Here is a 19,034-nt window from a genome sequence, read left to right as displayed (position 1 = left end):
TAGGTGAGTCAAAACCTTTGGGTTTCTTTCTGGTTTTGCACTATTATGAATCAAACTATCACAAAATAAAATATAATTAGTAACTGTGTATAGGTCTTTCTGTGCACATGTGTTCTCATTATTCTTATTAAGTAAATGGACATGAAAGGACTTTTGGGTCCTATGGTAAGTCTGTTTAACTTTGTATAAGAAATTGCCAAACTGTTTTCCACAGGGACCCTTTTGCATTCCTGTAGCTATGTATATTTGAGGCTTCTGGCTGCTGTGACTCCTCACCAGTGCTTGGTATTATCAGTCTTTTCCTTTTATAATGTTTATTTGTTTTTGAAAGAGAGAGACAGAGCACGAGTGGGGGAGGGGCAGAGAGAGAGGGAGACACAGAATCCGAAGCAGGCTCCAGGCTCGGAGCTGTCAGCACAGAGCCAGATGCGGGGCTACAAACTCATGAACTGTGAGATCATGACCTGAGCCGAAGTAGGAGGCTTAACCGACTGAGCCACCCAGGTGCCCCAGTATTATCAGTCTTTTAAATTTTAGCCATTCTAGGGGCACCTGGGTGACTCAGTCGGTTAAGCTTCCAACTTCGGCTCAGGTCATGATCTCACAGTTCATGAGTTCGAGCCCCACGTCGGGCTCTGTGCTGACAGCTCCGAGCCTGGAGCCTGCTTCGGATTCTGTGTCTCCCTCTCTCTCTGCTCCTTCCCCACTTGTGGTCTTTCTCTCTGTCTCCTTCAAAAATAAATAAACATTACAAAAAAAAATTTTTTTTAATTTTAGCCATTCAAGAGGATGTATAGTTGTATCACATTTTGTTTTGTTGTTCTTTTGGATTATATTTTGAAGTAGTTTCTCAATTTTTTTCTTTTTTGGTTTTTGCTTTTTGTGTCCTAATACATCTAACCCAAGATCACAAAGATTGCTACCTATATTTACCCTTAAAATAAATGGTTTCTGGCTTAATCTAAATGCCCTCAGATTACTCTCCTCTATCTTTATTCATGTAGTGAATGCAAAGACTTCACCTATTATAGTAAGTCTGATGGAAATGTGTATTAAATTTTTAAATTAGTGCTTGGTGTGCACCTCCTTCACTATCCTGTGTCTGTATTGCCTCCTATGTGCTTGTCCACAGCCAGGCAGAACTTTCTGGAATCCAAGGTCTCTCCTCTACAGCTGTCCTCCCACGCTCCAGCAGAGGGCGCTAGTTTGTGTCGCGGCAAGCAGCTACTTAGCACAGCTACTTAGGACATCTCATGTGACGTTCACAGAGAACAATGACATTTGTTAAGCTCTTAGGCCAGACCTCATTCCAGACTCTTTACATATTTTAGCTAACTTAATCCTCAAATCCCTGAGGAAGAAAGTGAAGGCTCAGAGACTTTAGGCTCCATGTTAATACAGCCATTTTGAGGCAGGATCGGTCAGATGCCAGGGGCTTAATTCCAAGCGCTTTGTTCTTCCCACTGTAATAATTCACCACAGGCTGTGGCTGGAGTCTTATGTCACTGAGCACATCTTGGGAAACAATATCCACCTGATTGTTATCTTTCTTGAATCAGATGCTTTTCCAGTCTTAGTTCAGACACCTGATTCTTAAGTCCTGCCATGCAGCCTTTGGACAGTTTCCAAAAGGATGGCCCTCGGCCCCCAGGTGGAGACTCCCCTTGCACATATGTGTCACGTGTCAGGGCCACAGAGGAGGGTTGTGTGGCTGGTGCACTGCACACAAGTACACAACTAAGGGGGCAGGTCAAGGCTGAATTCCAACCTGCTTTTGTCCTGTGCGTCCATGAGGCTGTGTCTTCCTTTCTCAGTTCCCACAAAGACACTGTGTCTGCCAGTAGTGGCCCTGTCCTTCAGGGGAAGCTGGCTAACCCTTGAGCTCCAGGGGAGTCACGTGTGCTATCCCTTTGCGGAATTAATCACCACATCCCACCCTCCTAGCCATAGTGATTAGTTGAGGACGAGCACATAACCCATGTCAAGAGATTCTTGGCCAATGAGGCTTAGGTTAGAGGCTTCTGTTTGAGGGCTGTGGGGTCTCTTTTTTCATAAGGTAAGGATGGGAACTGCCACAGCCATTCTTGCAATTCGATGGGGCTTGATAATGGGGTTAATACTCAGCAAAAAAAGGTCAGAAATAATGCAGAGAGAAAACCCTATGCTGGTGACTTTGTTGAGCCCTTGGTCAAGCTATGCCTGAAGCCCAAATCTAGTCATGGACCATAGAGTAACATATACCAATAAATTCTCTGTCTTGCTTAGACAACCAGGCTGTCAGTTGTGACCAAAAGCACGCTAATTATTCCGTACATAGTCCACACAGGCCCACTCCCCATCCCCCCTTCCTGGCTTTGTATTCCCATCATAGCACCTGTTACCTTCTCATACAACATTATTTACTTAGTTAATTGTGTTTCTACCTCCACTCCTCACCCCCGCCGAACGGTATGCTCTCTAACAGCAAGGAATTTATCTGGTTTGTCCGTTGATCAATTCACAGTCCCTGAAATGAGTTCTTAGTACATAGCATGCATTCAATAAACTTTTGTTGAATGATGTAGTGATATATCTACCCAATGAATAAAGATTACTAAAATGTGATATGTACAAATCAGCACACACTGATTTTCCAAAGTTAACCAAGGACCAGCCTTCTAATAAGACAAGCAGCTGCCCATCCTTATTTGCGAAAGTCGCGAAGCACACGCTGTGCACACGTACACGCGGCTTGTTGGCATGTCAGCAATTTCAGAGAGGGTGCTTCGTTTTCGCTACATCACCAAACATGTTTCAGGTGGGGGTGCTTGGGAAGCTCAGTCGGTTGAGCATCTGACTTTGGCTCAGGTCATGATCTCACAGTTTGTGAGTTCCAGGCCCGCATCGGGCTCATTGTTGTCAGCTGGGAGCCTGGAGCCTGCTTCGGATTCTGTGTCTCCTTCTCTCTGCCCCTTCTCTCTCTCTCTCTCTCTCTCTCTCTCTCTCTCAAAAATAAATAAACATTAAAAAAAAATTTTTTTAAAGAGTATTTTAGGTTGGTGTTGCTCTTCAGCTGGAGCTGTTACATATGTTTAATGTATTTACAGAATGACTATTAGATTTTACTTTGTTTTGTGTTGGCACATCTGTTATTCATCCCTTCTTGGATTTTTATTTTCTCTTTACTTCTCTGCCATCATGAGCTCCTTTTCCTCCAGAGAGTATGAATGAATTAGGGAGGTAGGTGGGCCTACCTCCCACGTGGGCTCTAGTCAGAAGACGTTGGGAACCTCTACCTTTTTGGGATATTGTGATCCATGTTTCCTTCACATTCTGTTAGTTCTTACAGGAAATACCACAGAATCTGGCACTTGCCCCAATGATTTTCATACATGGCCCCTAGCTGTCTAGCATTCCTGATTTATCTTACCATCTCGGTCAAAGAATCTGATACCTTTGTTTGTTTCTCCAACAGTGGCTCCCCAGAACCCTCGAAGGCGTTGGTGGTTGCTTTTTGCTGACCTATCAGCTTCCAAAGAATGACCCTTTTCCATCCGCCGATCATCTTGCCTGGACTCCCACCATGAAGACATTTATCCTTTGGGTTAACAAGCTTTTTCGTGCTTAGAGGAAGCAATACGTTATCTCTGATGTCTTCCTCTCTGGCTTCCAAAAGAGTGACAAGGGTGTGGCGGGAGGAAGGAAGAAGTGGGGCAGGGGGCAGGAGGGCCAGCGCGCTGTCTGTTCACTCCCCCTCCCTTCGCTGCACCCTTCCCCGAGCCAGCTTCTTAGCCTGTCTTGGGCTGCTAAGGTCACAGGGGTGCAGGGGGGTGTTCTCAGGTTCTGGCGTAAGACTCTGTGTTGACCGGTTGGCACAGCACCGTGGGGGAAGCCGATGGCCATCCACACATCCCGAACTGCGTGGGCGGCCCAGCCACACTTCCTCTCCTCTCTGGGGGTGCTTCTAAGAAATGCAAACGAGATCACACCAAAGCCACATTTCCTGTAATTGTCATAGAAGCCACTGTCGTACAGTGTTGAGGCCTCGGACGCTAATAAACCTAAAAGAGTGAGTGTGACAGGGCCGATCAGCCTCAGTTGCCATGTTTGCTCTGAGACAATGATCAGACGCAGCCAGCATGCACAGAGGGAGGAGAGCAGGGGCGTGTGTGGGGTGAGCACAGCCTTGATTCGTGCTCTACACTCGGTATTTGCACAGGAAGTGCTGGTGCGTGCTGCATTCGTTGCTCCTCCAAGTTAAAAAGTCTGCAAGAAAATAAACAGACGTTCAAATCCCTCCAGTTCTGTATTGCACTTACCAGCGTTCCCTGGGTCTCTTGCTTGGAACCCCGGGAAGTGCACTGCCATGCTTAATTTCATGCGTGGACTGGGCTAGGAGGTGGACCCAGGCGTTGGGTCAAACACCAGTCTACGTGTTGCTGCAGAGGTGATTTGTTTGGGATGTGATTAGTATTTAAACTAGTAATGAGAAAATTGAATGAGCGAAACAGACTACCCTCCATAATGTAGGTAATCATCCAATCAGTGAAAAGACCGAGTTTTCCCAAAGAGTAAGGAATTCTGCTTCCAAAGTGCCCTGGCCTCAGGATTGTGACATCAGTGCATGTGGGAACTCACAGTCCCTAGCCTGCCCTGCGCATGTCAGTTTTGCTGGCCCGACAATCACAAAAGCCATTTTTTTTTTTTTTGAGAGAGAGGGTGCAAGTGAGTGAGGGGCAGAGAGAGAGAGGGAGAGAAGTGGGGCTCACTCAAAGCAGGGCTCGAGCTTACCCGATGTGGGGCTGGAACTCACGAACCATGAGATCAATGACCTGAGCCAAAGTCAGATGCTTAACTGACCGAGCCACCCAGGCACCTGTGAGTCAGTTCTTTAAAAGAAATCTATCTCTCTCCGTATACATCCAATTACTTCTGTTTCTCTGACAAATACCAGCACTAAGTTTGTTCACGGAAAGAAAAATAATGTAAACGTCACGCACAATTGCAGAAGCCCCATGCCAGCGAAACTTTGGAGGGGAAGACAGAGCTGGACGTAAAAGCAGGAGTCTTTTGTGTCTGGAACAGGAGGCTGCAAGGATGCGGAGGTGGTTTCTCCAAAGTCCGCAGCTGAGGCTCTAAGATGTTCAAAGAATTGGAAGCTGCTGAGCCAGTCACGTCCCACAGGCCACCCCATTATAAAGAAGGACTGACGGCAAGGAGCAGGTGATCTTGGAAACGGAAGTATTTTTGTGGACAGGGCCCACCAGGGCCGTCCACAGATCCGCTTATCACCCTGCGGTGTGGGCAGCAGAGTGGTGAGTCGTTAGACGTCTCTCCGCCTGGCTCTGACCTGTGCGTCCTGCCCTGGGGCCAGTGTGTGTTGGTGGGATGAGAGCCCCGGGGACAGAGGGCACTGCCAGGCAAAGTGGGGGAAGGTGTGCCACCTCCCCTTCAGGGTCTCCAGAGGTAGAGAGGATGGGGCCAGCCCATGCCCATGTCCATGGCAACCAGAGCCGGGCCACAGAGAGTAATGATATGGAGACGACGAGTTCTAGGTACTGACAGGGTGTGGGGCCGGGAGAACACGGCTCCAGGCTTCAAATAATCAAGAACACAGGCAGCTCCCCCATGGGCACCAACCTAGGGAGGAGTCTGATTGCACTCTCCTCCTCCGTTCCTCTACACCAGAGAGGTGTGTGTAGACCATACCCCTCCTCTCCAGGTCGGAGAACCATGAGTCTACCCTGACTGGGATAAGCACTTCACATATATGTGTTCGGTGATTAGTACTCTTGGTTTTCCCTTTCTGTGGAGAGGCAACTGAGGCACAGAGAAGTAGGAAATCGGCTCAGGGTCACAGAGCTAACTGAAGGAACTGGAATCCCATCCCAGGCATTCCAAAGGCAGAGCCCATGGTCTTGACTCCAACTCCATTGAATATGAAATTTCTGTTTACTTATTTTTGAGAAACAGGGAGAGAGAAAGAGGGGGAGAGAGAGCATGCATGCAGGGGAGGGGCAGAAGGAGATGGAGAGAGAATCTTAAGCAGGCTCCTTGCCAGCGTGGAGCCTGCCTCAGGGCTCCCATCTCACCATGGTGAGATCGTGACCTGAGCCAAAATCAAGCGTTGGATGCTTAACCAACTGAGCCCCCCAAGTGCTCCTGAAGTTTCCGTTTAAACTGTAGCACTACATTTTTAAATGTGTCAGAGAGGACCAGTAGAGTTGTCAGAAAGCACTGTAAGGGCAATTTGTCAGAGAGTCACAAGCACGTTCTGCCGTGGTACAGAAAAGGAGTCAGAGGGGGTGAAAGAACCAACCAGACAAAATGGCCTCTGAGGGTCTTTCTAAATAGACATAAAAAAGGAAAAGGTCTAGCCACACACAGGACGTGTGTGTGGCGGTGTTTGGGGACATTAATACCATACCTTTTGGGTCTGAAGGAAACAATTCAGCCACTGAGTTGGAGGGGCTAAATCTGTTACACAAATAGAAAATGACACTGACAGGGCCAAGGGAAGGCTGTCTAAAATCCTACCTTCCACCAGTTTCTTGCTAATCCTTGTTTCATTCCTTGTGCTTTTCTGGCTTGAGTACCTGTATTCTGGTACCTAAGAGCTGGGCTGAGTGAACCCAGAAAAGGAAGAGAGTCTGAAAGACCTAGAGCTAGTTCTCAGGAAGACATCAGGCTTCCAGTTCCCACACAGGTGGCTTCGTTCCTGGGATTTTGCCCATGTGAACACGGACTGATGGGAAAGACTTGTGTTTGAAAAGTTGGTCCAGTTGAAATCTCAGAATCACAGGAAGGACTCTGAAAGGTGTCTAGTCCATTGCTTCCCCAAAGCTGGTCTGGCCTCCAGCCTTAGAGATTCTGATGCTGTAGGTCCAAAGTGATCCCTGGAATTTATACTTCAAACGTGTTCCTCGACTGATTCCTTCATGTGCCATGTGCTCCTCTTCTCACGCTTTTGGTACTGCAACTACAATGTCCACTTTTGCCTGGTTAATTCTAGTGATGGGGTTCTCACTGCTTCCTGCACGTTCTAGTTTTGGATAGTGCTAATTGTTAAACTTTCCCCCCCCTTAGATAGAAATCCACGTATTACCAGTTTCTACCTATTGGTCTTGGTTGTGTTCCTTCCATCTGAGCTGTCTATGCCTTTCCCAGCAGCAACTGTGGGCTCTACAAGTCATTGGGAAGCCCTTCCTCTGCCCGTGAGGAGACCCTCTTATTGCAAAGGGTCTCGACCTGGCCTCAGAGTTTGTTACCTTATTTCTACCATTCATCTTTTGCTGTTGGAAAATTTTCACACTCTTTTTTTGTGCATATGAAAACTTTATTCCCCAGACAACAGCCACCCTGCGTTATGTTCCTGAGTCTTCAGTCCAGGCCTTTCCCAGGCCCACTTCCGGCCTAGGAAGGGTGTCTCGGTGACACCATGATAGCCTTTTAAACCCACTAGGATGTTGTCTTCGGCATCAAATAGCCTCTTTCTCTTTGCTATTCTGTTTTCTTGTTTTACAGCAGAAGACTTTTCAACATCACTTAATCTCCGTGGTTCTCAAATGCTAGCAATTTTGCCCCCAGGGGACATTTAGCAACATTTGGAGACATTTTGGGTTTAACAACCTGTGGTGGGGGAGTGGTTCTACCCACCTCTGAAGATTGAAGACCAGGATATCCTGAACCTACAATGAACAGGACAGCTCCCACAATGAAGAATTATCCAGCCCCAAATGTCATTGGTACAAAAGTTGAAAACTGGAAGTTATTAGCATAAAAAGCGAGGAATGAAAGACAAGAAAAATGAGGAGACTCAAGTGATTGTGTGCAGCCTAGAGCTAAGGTTCTGGGCCCTGCATTTTGGGAACAAAACTCAGGGAAACAAACAAGAGGGCAGGAGGCAGGCAAAGATGAGGTTCCCAGGGCTCGTGGGGAACCCAAACTAGAAGGAATTCAGGAAGAAGTTATATGTATTTCTTTCCTGTAGCCTGGGTTTCCCAAAATGTGACATCTTTCCCCTTCATATGTACACAATAGGATTTAAAAATAAATGTATTTGGGGCCCCTGGGAGGTTCAGTCGATTAAGAGTCCAACTCTTGGTTTCAGCTCAGATCACGATCTCACGGTTCATGGGTTCGAGACCTGCATCGGGCTCTGCGCTGACAGTGCAGAGCCTGCTTAAGATTCCCTCCCTCCTTCTCTCTCTCTCTCTCTCTCTCTCTCTCTCTCTGGCCCTCCCCCTCTCACTCTCTCTTTCTCAAAATAAATAAATAAAATGTAAATAAAAATAAAAGTAAGTGTATTTAAGAAAAAAAGTGAGTGTATTTTAAAGAAGATATTAAGAATAGTTGGTCTATGGATATGGCAAAGATTGTAAAATGATCACAAATGACTGTGGTTTGGTAAATAATGTCTGTGGCAAGGCCACCATCCTGTGGAAAACAGATCTGCAGGTGTGAAATGGGGCCGGGGGGGGTGGGGGGGGCGGCGGATCTTACCCTCCCTGGAGTTCATCTCCACGCAGTACTTGTTCCCACGTGCGGACTTGGCCGACAATTTTCTGTACAAATAGAAGGCCCCATCAATCCACTGCCACTTCTGGCTCTGCAAGTGACCACAGATGGAAGACAGTCAGCCTGTGCACCTGCTCACAGCCAGGCGGTCCTCTCAGGGCCCTTGAGAACCCGTAAAAATCTTTCATCACAAGAAGCACAGGGATGTGCACAGAATGAAAAAGAGAAAAGTCACCCCATTTAAAGAGGAAAACATTACTATTGATTTTGGCATATTTACTTCTGGTGTAAACATTTTTATTTATCACGATCTTTTTATGGACTAAAATAGGTGGTGGTCTTTAAAAATACATACTCAACTGTGTATCTTGCTTTCAAAACATTTTTAAATGGTCATGGTGCACTATAATTTACCTTAATGGTATTGATGATGTTTATGTTGTTTCTAATTTACAATGATTATAAAGAATACCGCTATGAACTACTTTGTTCCTGAAGCTGTTTCTGTACTTAAACTTATTTTTTTTAGGATAAAAACCCAGAAGTGGAATTAATGGGTCAAAGGATGTGAATATTTTGAGGGTACTGATATGCATGGCCAAACTGCTTTCCATCTACTGGACAATGTCTTTATGTCCTTAAAAATATTATTCATTAAGACAAAGCAAAAGTTTGATAATCTGATAAGTCAAATTATATTTCTATTTTAATTTGCATCTTTGATAACTAGAGACATTACACATTTTTAAGGACTTTATTAGCCAATTACTTTCTTTAGTTATGAATGTAGAAAATTAAATACCCCCAAAATTGTATAAATAGATGTAAATATTTGTCCTAACTCTGAAGAAGAGAGTTGATTGACAGCAATGTAAATACATAAAAATGTGTAATTAATTGTATAAATTATTTGCAACATCTATGGCGAAGTTTTATCAAGAAACGGGAAGTCTGGGGGTTCTTTTCTGGTGTTCCTTATGTTTGTTTGGGTTAACTATAGAAGATTCCCACGAAGAATCTGTAAACTGCAGCTCCCACAGAGGGACCTCGGCAACCAGCCCAAAGACCTCACATACCATTCTTTACAATGAGGTACTGATGGAGATTAAAATGAAGGTCTAGTGAAAAAAAAGTTATGGGTAACATGAAAAAAAATAATAGCATCTAGGAAAAAGCTTGGCTGAAAGTTCCCAACTTTAACTCAAGATCTAATGGGAATTTAATTAAGCTACATCCCCTAACAGATGTATGTGTGTGTATGTGTGTGTATGTTTTCATGTATGTGTATGTATCTATATATGCTTACACAGCTTAAAAAAAAAGTTTACTTATTTATTTTGAAAGAGAGAGAGAACAGATGCAGGGGAAGGGTGTGGGGGGGAGAATCCCAAGCAGGCTCCATGCTGTTAGTGCAGAGCCTGATGTGGGGCTCCTCCTCAGGAACCATGAGGTCCTAACTTGAGCCGAAGTCAAGAGTTGGATGCCCAACTGACGGAGCCCCATAACTTTTTTTTAGGCTGTGAAAAGCCGGTCATTTTGTGTTCTAAGATTTGGGAGGACTTTAATTAGATAGAAGTTCTACAAAGTGATGCCATTGAAATAATTTCCTCCGTTGAGGGCCAGAACTGAGACCTAGACCTTGAGGCTTTGGCCTCTGTTGGTTGGAGGCAGTAACTGAAAAAGATTCACTCCCTGTGCCTCCGTCAGTAGGCCTGGAAGCCATTTCCCATGCAGGGACCATCTATCTGGCTCTCCCAATGGGACACGTGTGGGCCAAGTCTGGGGTTACCTTTTGTGGGTCATGCAGGCCGATCCATACAGGCTTGGTTTTTTGGTAGCCACTTATATACTTCGCTACGATGTTGGCTTCCTTTGCATTCTGGAGAGATGCCAGGTGGGCTCCATTTCCATACAACTGACACTCGTACTGTGGGCAAGAAGTTGTGCTAATCATCTCCTGAGGTTTAAACACATAGTCCTCACCCCAGAACCCTAGTAAGTACATAACTATCTTCTCTGCGGCAACTTTTAAAACTCTCAGCACCAGACCCAAACTTGTTTTACTCCTGTATGTCTTTTGTTTGTTTGTTTGTTTGTTTGGAGCAGGGAAGGGGCAGAGAGGGAGGGGAGAGAGCATCCCAAACAGGCTCCACACTGTCAGCGCAGAGACAGACGTGGGGCTCAATCTCATGAACTATGACATGATGACCTGAACTGAAATCCAGAGTCAGATGCTTAACTGACTGAGCCACCCAGGCGCCCCTATATGTCTTTTTTGGATCCCAAATTCTTGCTTTTCAAAGATGCTATCGAGAGAAGGCAATCTGGATTTTTCTTCTCGATTCCTGAATGATAATCACCTTTTGTTTTAGGGATTGGATGAAACGTGGCATAACCATTCTCTAACTGGAAACATACTGTCCCAATAAACAAGGCAAACATTTTATATATCCACATCTTCTAGAGAAGTATACTTATCTTACGCTTTTTTGGGGTTGTATTACAGGTTCTGCCTCCATGATGCAATTTAATGTAATGAAAACATGGTTTTGGCTGCAGTTGCTACTTCAGTGCCCCCCTTTGGTATCTTGCTCGTGATTAGACATGGCTGGTGTTGGATGTTAATGCATTCCTCACCCTTGCCGACCATTTCACAACACCGGCATGTTTTCATAACTTCATTTGACTGTCAAACTTGTGAGGCATGGAAGCCAGATTACCAATCAACGTTTAGTGAGAGGCCCAGTCACAAAGGGTTCCTGGGACAAAAGAGCAAAGAGTCTCTGTGGTTCAGTGAGATTTTCTCTCCAAGTTCAAGCTCCTGGTAGTGCCACAACAGGACCTGGAACTCAGACCTGGAAACTGTCATTCTCATGGTCCCCTCCACACCAGGAATTTCGAGAACTAAGATTGGCCCTCAATATTGGCAACTAGCAGCAGCAGCCAAGGTATTTATTTGTTGGGTCCTTTTCCAGCACCTTCTCTGCACTATGTTCAGGAGCAATTAACTCTGCTAACGCTTTGTACCAATCTTGGACCGTTTTTGCCTTAAGAACCTCAAATGAACACCCAGCATGTGTAATAAGCTCTTGGTAAGTTATTTTTTTTTTTAACGTTTATTTTATTTTTGAGACAGAGAGAGACAGAGCATGAACGGGAAAGGGGCAGAGAGAGAGGGAGACACAGAATCAGAAGCAGGCTCCAAGCTCTGAGCCATCAGCCCAGAGCCCGACGCGGGGCTCGAACTCACGGACCGCGAGATCGTGACCTGAGCTGAAGTCGGACGCTTAACCGACTGAGCCACCCAGGCGCCCCTCTTGGTAAGTTATTTTAATGAATCCTTCTGACAAGGCCATGGGGTAAAAGTGACATCCCCATGTTAAAGCAAGAAAACTGGTAGAGTGAGGTACGGCTATAACTAGTGAGTGGCAGAGTCATGATTTAAACTCAGGTCTATTGCTGGGTCATAGGATAATTCTATTTTTAATTTTTTGTGTAGTTTATATGTATAATGGAATACTACTTGGCAATGAGAAAGAATGGAATCTTGCCATTTGCAACAATGTGGATGCAACTGGAGGGTATTATGCTGAGTGAAATAAGTCAGTTAGAGAAAGACAGGTGTCCTAAGTTTTCACTCATATGTGGAATTTGAGAAACTTAACAGAAGACCATGGGGGGAGGGAAGGGGAAAAAATAGTTTCAAACAGAGAAGGAGGCAAACCAAAAGAGATTCTTAAATGCAGAGAACAAACTGAGGGTTGATGGGGGAGTGGGTTGGGGAGAGGAGAAAATGGGTGATGGGCATTGAGGAGGGCACTTGTTGGGATGAGCCCTGGGTGTTGCATGTAAGAGATGAATCATGGGAATCTATTCCCAAAGCCAAGAGCACACTGTATACACTGTATGTTAGCCAATTTGACAATAAATTATATTTAAAAAATAACTAAACAAACTCAGGTCTGTATTACTCCCAAGCCTCCCAGGTAACTTCCTCTTTGGGCAGAATTAGTTTTGGAATGTCTGGGTACAGGCAATACAGGTGGCCTTTAAGATTTCTTCAAGTTGCTTCTCAAGAATTGAGGAGAGGCCCATTACTTTCCACCAGCTTTTTTTTTTCCTTTCAGTGAACAGTGTCTGAGAAACCCCTTCTTCATTTAGCACATTCTCCCTCCCTCTCTCTCTCTCTCCCTCCCTCTCTCTCTCATTCGCATCAGCTCAGGAAGCATTGCATTAGGGCTGACTTCCCTGGATTTGCTCTGCTACCTACTCTGGGTGTGATCTTGGGAAAGTCACTTATGCTCACACTGCATTGGAATTTTCCATTTAAATGTCACAGTCTTGCACTAACCCCACACTTTTTAAGGTCAGAGAAGACTTCGTATCCTCAATAGCTATCACTTGGTAGGTGCTCCATCCTTGGTGAGTTATTTATACACAGAATTCTGAGGCCGTTCTAGGCCCAGATCACCCCACATTTTCCCCAACCAGTCATGTCAATTAAACAGCCACAACCCAGAGAAATGGCAGCACTGGCTCCCACACTCCTCTGAGGTGGGGTGGCCCTTTGGGTATCTTCTAGACAAAGCCTCAGGGAGATAAAGCCAGCACATTTGCTGGGTTGTGTAGACAATGAAGCCTTCCATTTGTCTGGACTGCTTCACTTTCTGTCAGGTGGTTCTGAAGACTGGTGTGCTCCAGGACTGCCTACACACTGCTCTTTCTGGTAAGTCTGGTGCAGCTATTCAATTGTTCTTTCTGGAAGGTCTTTATCTTCTCATTCTCCTTCTATTTGTGTATTTCTGTCTTTCTTACTGACAGCGAACTCCTTGAGGGTAATGGCTGTTTCTTGTCCATTCTTACGTCTTCACAGCTCACCTAGGATCTGGGCAGATAGCACCTGCTCCATCCATGCTTATAGAACTGGAAGAGGAGAACACACAGTGCTATTCTCTGCACTTGAGCAGCAGGTGACTCCTCAGAATGCCAAGGGAGGACTCTTAATTCTGAGCCAAATGAGACCTGCAGCTCTGGATGGCCCCTTTAGAGATACCTCCAGGTGGCTTTAGAGATACCTGTCCTAGCATGGGCCAGATTCCTTACCTCAGCCTCAGACCAGGTCCTCAGCTTCCGGAAGTATCCGTAGCAATTGGACTTGTAGTAAAACCATCCAGCAGCACAGCTGGGTCTCATGATGATGTCTGCACAAACACAGAAGGCGATTGCAAGTGATGATGGCAAAGCCAATCCATTCCCACACTCGTCAGTCTACAGAATGCAAGGGAGGCTGGCTGTCCTGAAGAAGGATCCTGCTGGGCTGCCCAAACTTTATACGGGTAATCTTTCTCCCAGCTTTCTCCAAAGGGAACTATGGCCTTTGTAAGGGGAACTGTGCACTGGAGAAAAGGCTACAATCAGATTTAAAAATTTTTTAATGTTTATTTTATTTTTGAGAGGAGGGAGGAGGTGCAGAGAGAGAAGGAGACACAGAATCTGAAGCAGGCTCCAGGCTCTGAGCTGTCAGCCCAGAGCCTGACACAGGGCTCGAACTTACGAACCGTGAGATCATGACCTGAGCCGAAGTCAGATGCCTAACTGACTGAGCCACCCAGCTGCCCCTAGCTAAGACGATTTCATAGCAGACCCAGGGGGACCCCACATCCATCCCATGGTTATCTCTCCAGTTATGAAATGCACAATTAGAATAGCCACACTCAGCAATTGGCAGAATCCTCACATTGGTTGTCAGGTCAAACAGCTATAATTCAAGGTAGCACAAGAGTGGGCAAAGGGCATAAATTGGTAGTTTTAGGCATTATAAGGAAGGAGTGGGTATTTTTGACCAGGGGGACACAGGACAGGTTAGATGGCAACTTGGATGGAACTTGACACTGGGTGAGCTGGGTTGTGTCAATAGCGAGGGGACACGTTAGGCAAAGGAGGTGTGTGAGCAGAGGGATGGAGGCAGAAACGTGCAAGATGTGCACCACAAGGGCAAGCACTTAAGTTTGCCTCAAGTAGAGGGAATCGTCCAGGCAAGCATGGTGGAAAGGGAAAGGAGAATCAAGGTCTGGACAAGGAAGCCATGACCAAGAGGCACAGGCTCTTCCTGCTACTTGATTAATGAGTGGGCCACGTCACCGAATCTGAAGGTTTAAGAAGCAGGGAAATGGCTGGAAATACAGAGGGCCTCGGTGATGAAGGGAATGCCAGGCTGGCGAGCTCGGGCTTTGTGACCACGTGACTGCACTCCAGTGCTATAGATGAGCGCAGGGGTCTTTCCGTTCCTCGGAGACTTCCGCAGTCTGTCGTTGTCACATAGCAAGCACTTCCTCTCTCCCCACTCAAATGACACTCCTGTCACTCGCTTGCCCTGATCTATTTCATCCTTTGCCTAAACATCTCTAGGGACTTCCTATGCTTTCAGATAAGCTCCCTACTCTGGCTAGCAGGGCATTCATGACCTGGTTCTGCAGCCCTATCCAGCTGAATCTTCCTATGCAGCAATCCCAGGAAGTCTCTACAACAGGGAGGAAGATCTGTAGAAGAGTAGAGTAGCGAGTGTAGAGTAACCGGTGGTATGTTCTGGCTCTACCTCCTCCAGAGGAGAGAAACCAGAGAGGGCTGGTGAGATCCCAGAGTCGGGAGACTGGTTTCTCGCTCCCCAGGTTTAGCCTGGGTGAATTTCAAGCCCCTGGAGCTAACCACCTGGTTGGTTGCCTCCACAGGAGAGTTGAGGGCCACCTCTCATTGTCTTCCATATTCTTTTTTTTTTTTTTTTTACTTTTTTTAATGTTTATTTATTTTTGAAGGAGAGAGAGACGGAGTGTGAGTGGGGGAGGGGCAGAGAGAGAGGGAGACACAGAATCTGAAGCAGGCTCCAGGCTCTGAGCTGTCAGCACAGAGCCCGACACAGGGTTCGAACTCACAGACCACGAGATCATGATCTGAGCCGAAGTCGGACCCTCAGCTGACTGAGTCACCTAGGCGCCCCAGTCTTCCCTATTCTAGCACGTTTCAGAGAAAGCTGCTCAATTCCCCGGTCCCGAGCAGCCATAAGGATTGACAGAACTGGTGGCTGGCAGTCAGCATGGGGTGGAGGGCAACGAACCTTGAAGCACAAGGACACATCCAGGGTAGGCTAAGGCAAGGACCACACACATGAGCCACGGGCACCAACATGATGCCGGAAATAACTCTGCTTCTCTTCCTGCTTTCTTCCAATTGATTCTCCCCTTGGCCAAGGTACTCCCCAGTGGGAGTAGTGTTAGGTTATATACGTGCTCAGGCATGGTTTCCCTCGCTGGGCCATGCAGGACTATGAGAAGCACCCCGGATGAGGCGCCAGAACATTATGTAATCTTGCTTTGTGACCTTGGGCAAGTCTCTACCTTCTTGGGGCCTCATAAACAGAACGAAGGCATTACACCAGATGTGCCCACGTTTCATTTCTTTCCATTTCAGATACTCCATGATACTTATTCTCAGCTCATGAGTTCTCTTCCTGGCTTTCTCCACTGGAAGATCCTAGGGTATTGATTCTTGTTTTATTGACATGTTACTTTGTACTTGATGCTGGGTCTACATGTGTGGGGGAGCCATCTCTCCAACAAGGCTGTAAGTCCCTTGCCAACCAGAATTCCCAGTATACTCAAATAGGAAAGCAATGCATAAACATTGGGTACCTCTAATTATAGCGCTCACTTATTGACTACTAGATGTCAGATGCACATTGCCTTCCCTCTTCACAAGAAACTTGCAAAACTATTGTTATTATCTACATTTAGTTGATGATTTAACTATGGCTCACAACCACGTGAGGTTAGAATTTGTTTGATTCTATAGTCCTTGTGCTTGTTTTTCCCCTAAAGTTTATTATTTATTGAGAGAGAGAGAGTCGGGGAGAGACAGAGAGAGAGAGAGAGAGAGAGAGAGAGAGAATCCCAAACAGGCTCAGCACTGTCAACATGGAGCCTGATGGGGGGCTCGAACTCATGAACCATGAGATCATGATCTGAGTTGAAATCAAGAGTCGGATGCTTAATCGACTGAGCCACCCAGGTGACCCGAGTCCTGGTACTTTTTTTACCATGTGACATTGTCTTTCGTTCCTGTCTTTGACATCTACTTCCTGTAGCACCTAAATATTTGGGGGGGGTGGTGAATGGATGGCTGTCAGTGTGCTGCATGAACACAGGCTGTGGGTGGGCTCAGTCCCAGCTGAGTGACGGATACTCACCACCCAGGACTTCAGTGCTGAGTACACAGCTCAGCAGTAGGAGAAGCCACATTCTTTGGGGGGCCATCTTCTCCTGGCCACAGAAGTGCTTCAGAAGCCTCTATTACAAGGGTTTCAAAGACCTTGTGAGTTTTCCTTTGAAGCTCCTGGATTCGCCTAGACCTGCAGCCTGAACACACTGGGTGAGACAGACCCAGGAATTTAGATGCCAAATCACATATGGAGGAAACAAAATATTTTCCTAAGCCCAGATTATACAATGAAGGGAATCTCAAGCTAAACGTAGAGACTGGGAATAGTTAACTTATGTCACCTGCAAGACCTCTGGTCCAGCGCCAGAGACGTAACTGTACTGGGCTGAAAAGTCTGGATGGAGACCGTTTGGTCTCAGTGTACTGTGGAGAGCCTGCTCCTGCTATTCTCTGGGGAATCAGCAGAGGGAGCCTAAGCCAAGCTTTCTCACAGATGAGGCAGTAATGGGCTTTCTATACATTCAGCTCAATCAAATCAAGTCAGTCCCAAGAGTAAATTTTTCTGTGTTAGAATTAAAAGTGAGTATATGGTCCAATGTCCACATTTTACAGGTGAGAGTCTACCTGAGGCCTTTGGGTATGAAGTCATTTGGTCATTGTCGCACAGCTATAACCAGATCTCCTGACTTTAGGGCAACCCTCTTTCCTTCACACTTAGGTGATAACCACATTTTTTTTTGTTTTGTTTTCAGAAAATAAATGGGCAATAGTGTGCGGACAACAGTACTGTTCCCCCAAACTTTGAAGAACACCCAATTTGTCCATTTTTTCTTGCTGATTTTGGCTTGATAAAGAAAAACCTCATTGTTTTTGTTAGTATTTTTAACATATTAGTAATTAAATTACTTAAATTAGTAATTTAAAAAATTTTAAAAATACATAAAAAGAATTTAAACATCTTTTTCTAGAGTGCTTATCTTTAAAATTTTCTTTTGCAAATTTTTGACTTAGAGCTTTATGCATTTTTCTGTTCGATTACTATCTTTTTTCTCAGGAATTTGTAGGGCTTTTCTTGTGTATTTATTGTCTTTCACATATAACTAAGAATATTTGCCAGTTTGTACATCTTCTCGTTTCTGTTTCTTGCCACACTGAGAATTTCAAAAACTGTCATATTTATCTTTTCCTTCATAGCATTTGGAATTTATGTCAGCAAAAAAAAAAAAAAAAAAAAAAAAAGGCCATTACCATCCACATAAGATGAAAATATCTGCCCATATCCTCTTTTATTTTCATCTGCCTGGCATTTATTTTAGTGTAAGCATGGGATCGGGTCCAAGATTTTTTTCCCAAATAATTATTAGGATGAGTAAATAATTAATTGAATCCTTATTTGAGCATACTTTATGATCCCAAAATCAGAATACATATTCTAACTATCTTATAGTAGGTTGCTTACAGGAATGATGGAACATAATATTCAAACTTTCCTGGGCAATCTAAAGATCAGATGCATATGAAAGTACATGTGAGCACTGAGACACAGTGTTAAACAAAAAGGTGAAGCATGTCATAACCCTCTCCCCACCACATTGTTTTACACTCTTTTTTTTTTCTTAAAAAGAGAGAGAGTACACATGGGGGAGGGGCAGAAGGAGAGGGAGAGAGAATCTTAAGCAGGCTCCACACTCAGCGTGGAGCCCAACTGGGGGCTCAATCCAACGACCCTGGGACTGTGATCTGAGCTGAAATCAAGAGTTGGACGCTCAAGTAACTGAGCCACCCAGGCACCCCCACCCTCCCCCCACCTTTGTATCATCACATTAACCCCATGCTCCTCTGACAAACTTCCCTTCCAGAGGTGATGGAGGTATTTTCAATGTCTTCAACCCCCTTAGAACACAAATAGCAAAGACTTCTCTGTCAAACCAACTATCTGGGGGAAGGGATGTGTAGCATCTTTTGGAAGAATCTACTAATGGATCTTAGCAAACTGACATTCATTGAACTCTTGCATGCCACCTAATCTAATCATAATGAGGCTGCAAGGCAGGTATCATTAACTTGCTTTCCACATGAAGACACAAAATTCATTAAGTAACTTTCCCAAAGTTTCACAGCCGTTAGATTGCACAGCCATGAATTAACCTGACACAGACACCAAAGGTAATGCTTTTTATAATAAAAGAGGAAAGAAAATAAGTAGTTCAAATTAAACACACACACACACACACACACACACACACACACACAGAGAGAGAGAAACAAAAAGCATGACTAACATCATTAGACCTAGAGCTTTTCATTTCTGGCCCAGTGAAGAGCTG

General features: G+C 45.3%; 1 protein-coding gene across 1 annotated transcript; it reads right to left on the bottom strand.

Annotated features, from left to right (window-relative positions):
- Positions 1-4,162: 4,162 nt before the first annotated feature.
- REG4 (regenerating family member 4) lies at positions 4,163-16,863 on the bottom strand. Its single transcript, XM_058716034.1, has 5 exons — positions 16,736-16,863; positions 13,600-13,697; positions 10,286-10,423; positions 8,482-8,587; positions 4,163-4,245 (listed from the first exon to the last, which is right to left on the bottom strand). The coding sequence occupies exons 1-5, from the start codon at positions 16,800-16,802 to the stop codon at positions 4,178-4,180; spliced, it is 477 nt and encodes a 158-aa protein (XP_058572017.1). The 5' UTR covers positions 16,803-16,863; the 3' UTR covers positions 4,163-4,177.
- Between the last annotated feature and the right edge of the window lie 2,171 nt (positions 16,864-19,034).

Source organism: Neofelis nebulosa, chromosome 2, assembly GCF_028018385.1.
Source record: "Neofelis nebulosa isolate mNeoNeb1 chromosome 2, mNeoNeb1.pri, whole genome shotgun sequence".
Classification (NCBI taxonomy): Eukaryota; Metazoa; Chordata; class Mammalia; order Carnivora; family Felidae; genus Neofelis; species Neofelis nebulosa.
Note: the sequence above shows the minus strand (reverse complement) of the source record. Positions and strands in the feature narration are given on the sequence as shown.